This window comes from Lathyrus oleraceus, chromosome 6, assembly GCF_024323335.1.
Source record: "Lathyrus oleraceus cultivar Zhongwan6 chromosome 6, CAAS_Psat_ZW6_1.0, whole genome shotgun sequence".
In the NCBI taxonomy this organism is placed as follows: Eukaryota; Viridiplantae; Streptophyta; class Magnoliopsida; order Fabales; family Fabaceae; genus Lathyrus; species Lathyrus oleraceus.
This window is the reverse complement of record NC_066584.1, coordinates 510455438-510462920: the sequence shown is the minus strand read 5'-3', so window position 1 is coordinate 510462920 and position 7483 is coordinate 510455438. Positions and strand designations below refer to the sequence as shown.

Here is a 7483-nt window from a genome sequence, read left to right as displayed (position 1 = left end):
ATTTGAAAGCTATTGTCGTGTGATCCAAACATAGAAGAGTCTATGTTCATTTATAGGCAAAAAAAAAAAGAGTTGGAGAATTAAATAGATTAACATTAATTAGCAAGAGCTTGGGAATGTGGAAAGCTCTTACAGCTTATAGTAGCGGTTCAGTACTCCATGCAGAACGGTGGTGCTGGAATTTAAAATGCACACGCACACATTACACTACTCCATGGTAATCTATTTATGATTATAGTCACAATCAATCATAGTAGTACTACTTGAGAACTGCTAGGGTCATACTCCAATAATAATTAGACCGTTATTCAGTTTTTTTATTTCTTTACTTAATGGAGTAACCAATTAAACAGGTTAATAAACTTTTTTTTTATTTTTACCAATATTCACATAAAAAAATCAGTATCAGAATTTCTCTCTCCATAACTTCCTTGGCTACTTTCACTCCATCTCACACACTAATAGTCACCATTGTGTTTGCCTCAAGCTCTTATGGTCATCTTCTAATATACTTTTACAAGTCATGATTGCTTCCATAGAATCCATAAAAAAATTCAAACTTTACAAAAAAACACACATGTATACCCAGATAGGGTTCAAGTGCAAAGTATCTGAAAGTGAAAGAAGTTGAAAATTAAAATTTAATAATTGAGTTAAAGAAAAGTGTGAGAAAAGATTGTGAGGGTTGAACTATAAAATGGGTTCGTAATTTGTGATTTAGATATGAATTAATTTAGTTTTGAAATGTGAAGGAGAGACAAGCACACAACTAATTCGATGTGGTTTTAAATGTTGAAGTTTGTGAAACAATTTAAGTGTTGTAATCGATAATCACGGGTGTGTAATTGATTATAATTGATGCTTATATGTTTTATAATACCAAAAATTTGAAGTTTTCGAAAGTTTAGCTGGGTATCAGAAATTGTGTAATCGGTTACCACCGAAGTTGAATTAACTTCTTAGCTTTTCAGTGTGAGATGTAATCGGTTACACGTTTTGGTGTAACTGGTTACAAACCTGAGTTTTTGTATTTTTTGTTATTCTACTTGGTCAAATTGTATTGCAATCATTATGTAACATGTATATAAGTTATTATGGTGCACTCTCATCCTAGTTAATGCAAGTATTGAATCTCACCCTTAATTCTCTCTCTCTCTCTCTCTCTCTCTCTCTCTCTCTCTCTCTCTCTCTCTCAATTCTCCTCTTTCACTCTCACATTCAAAATTACTCAACCATTGTTTCACCAATCTTGTGGTTGTTTGTTCTAATATTTTGCATCAAGAGTCTGGTTCAGATCCACAAACACCTAGTGTTTAACATGAGTTCAGTTTCAAATGAAAGAATCTATGTAAATTTACTCATTCTTTATGTGAACAATTACGACAAGTGGTGCAAGAAAATGAAGGTGTTGTTTGACTGTCAAGATATTCTTGAGGTGATCAAGAATGATGTTACTCCTCTTGTACATAATGCTACCGAAACATAACAAGCAATGCATAAAGAAGAGAAGAAGAAGGATTACAAAACATTGTAATTAAGTCTGATACTATCCAACTGACGACAAAGAAGATTAAAGCAATCCAAGAGAAGATGAGAGCTTCGTAGATTCACCAAAAGAGTTACTATGATAAGAGTAGGAAAACACTTGAGTTCCAAGAGGGAGATCATGTGTTCCTTAGAGTTACTTCGATAACTTGTATTTGTCGAGCTTTGATGTCTCGAAAGTTCACCCCGTATTTCATTGGTCCATACCAGATTTTGTAGAGGATGAGAGAGGCGCATATCGGGTTGCTTTACCATTGTCGCTTTCTAACATTCATGATGTGTTTCATGCGTCTTAGTTGAGTAGATACATTCTAGATCTGTGTCATATGGTTCAAATGGATGATGTACAAGTGAGAGATAATATGACTGTTAAGGCATCACTCGTGTGGATAGAGGATCGGAAGGTGAAGTAGTTGTGTGGTAAAGAGATCACCTTGGCGAAGGTAGCTTGGGGAGGAACTGCTGGTAGAAACATGACTTGGGAGCTAGAGAGCCAGATGAGGAAGTTGAATCTGAATCTGTTTGCTTAAGGTAATTTTCGAGGGCGAAATTTTTTTTAAGTAGGAAAAAGTTGTAACAATGCAATTCTTGAATTATAGTATTATTTGAATTATTATGTTTTGCGTATTTATATAATTGTGAGTGATTAATTAAATATGGAAGTGAAGGTGTGTAACCTTGAGTTAAGGGTATAAAGATACGTTATAGGTGATGAGTAGAAGTAGGTCAGAATTACTAGAGATTATTTTAGTAATAATAATTTACTAGATTTAATTAACTTAAATGGAAAATAGAGCTTTTGTGGTGAAAGTGAGAATTTAGGAAAAATTAATGGAAGGAAGGAGCAGTTATTTTGTTAATAGGGAAGAAAAATATAACTAAGAGTTATTTTGTCCTAACTATATATTATAATGAGAGAAACCTAGTGATAGCCTATTTTGTCGGTACGTAGAAATCAGAATAAAGAGAAAGAGATCAAAGGGAAAAGAAGAGGAAGAGACTTGGAGTGGAGAAGAAGATGTTCTACAGGAAATCAGAATTTTGCTGCTAGGAGTATCCGGTAGGGCTTATGCATGAGGAGTAGGTAAGAGGGGTCATTAACCTCCAATACGGTGTATGTTATGAATGAATTTTGATTGTATGATGAAAGTTGTCTGTAATAATTGATGAATTTGTGCACTATTCACGACTGATTTTTCTGTTTTGATACTTGATGTTTTTCCACCATTGTTGCATTGTCGAAGGTTTTGCAAATTAATTATTTTCATTATAATGATGTATTTTATGTGTCACATTCGATTTTAATCATGGGGTAGTATTAGTATGTCTAATTCTGAGTATCTAATTTTTTAGGAAATCAAAATCGGAGTTTCAGAGGTCCTCGAATGGTGGAAATTGTATTTTGGTTTTTACAAGTCTGCATGCCTTCGCTTAGCGAAGGAAGCGTTGCTTAGCGAGACGTTGCTTAGCGAGACGTCGCTTAGTGAGGGAGGTCCTCGCGTAGTGAGACACTCCAGCGACTAAATTCTTTTGTTTTTGTTTTTATCATAACTTGAGTTCTGTAACTCGGAACGAGACGCAATTCGAAGGTTGGAAAGCTAACGCAAATTACTATCAATTGGTAATAATTTCATATGTTGAATGTGTTATGATAACATGAGTAATTGATGAGAATGATTATTAAAAATTATTCGATCGGGTAAATGTCAAGTTGTGCGAGTTTGAGGAATATGTTTTACGAGTTGTGGAAATGTTTGAATATATTGTTATGACGAGATGTTAAGTGTTGATAATAAGTATGAAATATGGGAATGTTGTGAAAATGGATTATTTTGAGTTATGTTTGTTGTATTGTTGCATGCTTGAAATATAATTCTGCTGAAATGAATTATTAGTATGCTTGTGTTGCACTATTGATTGATAATGTGTATTTTGTGATTTTGGTGTGATGTGATCCAAATAGGGGATTATTTGAGTTGTCAATGCATATGTTAGGATCAAAGAGGAGTTTTAACGTATTGATTTGATGATATGATCATGCATTAGAAGATTTATGTCAAGAGGCATGTCTGCTTGTTCAGAGAGGGGACTAATGACTTGTCCCAAGCTCAGAGAAAGGGCTTGGAGCTCAGAGAGGGGGCTTAGGGTTCCTAGTGATTAGAACCTGGTTCGTATGACGAACCAAATATTGAGTTGGCACCACATGCATATGTATAGAGTTGCATAGCTCAGTTGCATTGCATACTGAGTTATTTGCATAATTGTTGAGTTGTGATTGATTGATGAGTTTGAGTGTGAGATTGTGATGAGATATAGTGTCAGTGAAGTTGTGTGGAAATGTGGTGTTATTATCCTATCTTGCAGTATATGTCTGTTATTATTGTTTGTGATTTCTTATCCTTTTATTGTTGTTGTTGTTGTTGTTTGTGCTCCTATTCAGGGTACAGATAATCAGGTAATTGAGTAGTTGCTTAGAGTGGAGGATGACATGAGTTTGTTTCTTCTTTTCCTTTCTACGTCTAGTTTACATGCTCTGATATGTAACACTGGGGGAAAACGTTTGTGATTTATATTATGTCGTGTTGAGTAGAGAGTTAAAGTATACTCTCATGGTTTATGTTTTGAGGTTTTGAAGAGATTGCATTTATGATTTCGTTTATATTATAAAGTTTTTGAAATTAAATTATTTATTAATTGTATGTTTTTTCATGAGAATTTTTGTTGTGATAATACCCTAAATGAATGTGAGTATGCGAAGACACTCTAAAAGAAAGTATTGATTATTGTTACTATCTATTAAAGTGTTACAAGACATGTGTGTTTGAATTTGAGAATGTGTGGCATCCTGCTTTTATTTTGATGAATATTCTGATTTTCGTATATTTATACATAGAGAAATAGGATGTTACATGTTATCGATAACTAAAAATTAAATCCTATAAATCATTTATGTATATAGACTTTCAATTATTAACGCATATAAATGACCTTATTAATGATCAGCTAATATCATATGAATGACAATCTGAGTGATTCTATGTTTAAAGGACCTATAAGCACAATTGGTTAGGCTTAGGTGATAGGATCATTATGTGCTTTTACATGGGTCCACAAATTATAATCACCGCATGGGGTAAGGTTCAGGCGGCATGTGAATTTACGTTTTTCTTTGGGCGACATATGAGCACTAAATGGTATTAGTTGCATATCATGGTTTACATAGATGATAAACACCAGGACATTCTTGTTCATTATGTGACTTTGCTTTTAATAATAAACGACAATATATGACATTAACTTTGACACATTTCTAGGGTCATCAATAATATGATGATTCAGCTACCTACAACTCAACCCTTAATTGTAACAGACTCCTCACATATAATTTTACCAAAGAACAATTCTATCCTCAGTGAATTGTGTAACGTTGAGGCACCATGCTGAAACCAACACTCACGTTTGTATAATACAAGAATATTTGTAGGTGATAACCAACAACAGTTTTGTCTATGTGATTAAAAACAAGGTTATACAGCAAGTACAAATCACGAGTAAGTCTAAAACATGTTGGTGATTTTAGTATCATCAATGTATTTTAGTAGTAATGTGATTTACTATAGGTCGATGCAATTATGCGTTAAAGCTTGGAAATGAGTTAGGGGTAGTGCGGAGTGCACGCTCGTCGAGCCAACGTATAATTGAATGCGAATAATTGAAACGGGGTTCCAAGGGGCGAAACCCCTAGCGGGGTGCGGGGCAGCGCCCCATTCGAAATTTCTTTTGAACAGTTGAATCTTTTCCCAACCGACGTAACCGTTTCTGAACAGTTGCGTCTTTTCGGTTTCTGTTATTGATCTCCTATATAAGGAGTCATTTGGCCTCAGTTTAAAAAAGGAATAACGAAACCAAACTTTCTCTCTATATTCCTGAACATTTCTCTTTGCCAGAAACAAATTGTTCTTCAAGAATTATCCCCACAAAGATTTCGTGAACCCAGGCAAGAATAAGGTCGAAATACTTTGTTCGGAAAGTGTACGAACACGATTCTTCGAAGTTATCCAGGATTATCATACCCGATTTTCTAACAAAACATAACCAACATACTGCTATGTATAATTCTGTATGCGACATTTTCCGCAGTTCTTTTCATGGTACATCATTAACATTGTGGTTTACTTCTTGAGAATTGGTAGCAGTAAAATGTTAACTACCTAAATTCCTAGTATAGAAAAGTTCATGCTCATGGTGTTCCATTCCCATACTATTGAATGAGGGAGAACGAGATTTATTCTAGCTCATATAAACATGGTAAAACCAAATCCATAAAAATAATAAAAATAGTCGTGTATATCTCTGCTAATTGTATGACTAAAGTTAATTAAATATGAAATCTACTAGTACTTTCCTAAGACGGTATATTATGAACTTTACAGATCCAATCGCCGCCTTTGAGGGCAGTATATATAAATTTTATTCTAAAAAAGAATTATTACATTGTAATAAACCGGTGACAAAATATAATTTTGTTAATGTACAAGATAATAAAGATGAATAATGAAAATAAGAGAGAAGGGAGAATAATAACAAACTTCCACTGCTCTAAAACGATTACAAATGATTGGACACACATACACACGGCTACACATACTATAAAAAGGAATAATATTGTTCACATCACTCACTTGCTTAAATACAAGTGGAGCTTAATTAGAAATATTAAAATACCCTCTAACAAACTTTGTCTACAAATTTCTGAAAATAAATTAATTCTAACAACATCCTTTAATTCATATTTAGCTTAACCAAAATTAAAAACATCAATTTCATCCCTCAAGCGAAGAAATTGATCAATCTTGATCGCCTTTGTCAGAACATATGTCAGCTGCTCTTGGGTGTTATAGTGCACAACTTCTAGCATTCCATTCTGAACCTGATTTCTCAGAAAGTGATACTTAGTCTCAATATGCTTGCTTCTCTCATGCAACATTGGGTTCTTGACAAGATTGATTGCAGTCTTGTTATCAATCATCAGCTTCAGAGGCTTGTTTACTTTGATCTTCAGATCCTGCAGTAAATTCAAGTCACATAATTTGACATGTAGTCACAACACCTACATTATATTCTGCTTCACAGGTTTACAAAACAACAATTGGTTTCTTCTTGGAACACCAAGAAATATGACTTCCCGGAAACTTAAACAAGTACCCAGAAGTACTTCTTCTGTCAACTCTGTCTCCACACGAATTAGAATCTAAGTAACTCAGAAGTTCTTAGTCAGTTTCAGCACCAAAAGAGAACAAAACTCCATACTTTAGAGTTCCCTTTATATACCTCATAATTCTGACAGCAGCTTGGTAATGAGACCACTCCGGTTTACTGATAAACTTACTCACCATTCCAACTACATAATAAATATCAGGTATGGTATTACACAAATACCTTAGAGAGTCTACCAACTGCTTGAACGTTGTCACATCTACATCATCACCATCAGAATCAGAATCCAATTTCTGATTTATATCAGCAGGTGTGACAACAACTTTACAATTCAGCATCTCAAATCTCTTCAGCTCAAGTTCATATTTCAACTGATGTAAAATTATGCCTTTCTTAAAGTACATAATCTCAATCCCTATAAAAATCATATTTCCTAGACCAGCCATCCCAAACTCATTCATCAACTCTTTTCTTGAACTTAGGTATCTCATGTTCACAACTTCATGTTAGCAATATGTCATCAACATACAGACACGCCAGAATCATATTACCTTCAGAAGTATGTTGAACATATATATCATACTCCATCTCATATTTCTAAAATCCATATTTCTTGAAAAATGAATCAATTTTCAGATTCCAAGCTCTAGGGGTTTGCTTAAGTTCATACAAAGCTTTGTGTAATCTTTACATTATCCCTTACTTTTGACTCTTTCACAAT

The 7483-nt window shown here is 34.0% G+C and overlaps 1 protein-coding gene across 1 annotated transcript; it reads right to left on the bottom strand.

Moving 5' to 3' along the window:
- Positions 1-6815: 6815 nt before the first annotated feature.
- LOC127096478 (uncharacterized mitochondrial protein AtMg00810-like) lies at positions 6816-7253 on the bottom strand. The gene has a single exon (XM_051035042.1). The coding sequence runs from the start codon at positions 7251-7253 to the stop codon at positions 6816-6818; it is 438 nt and encodes a 145-aa protein (XP_050890999.1).
- Positions 7254-7483: the final 230 nt, after the last annotated feature.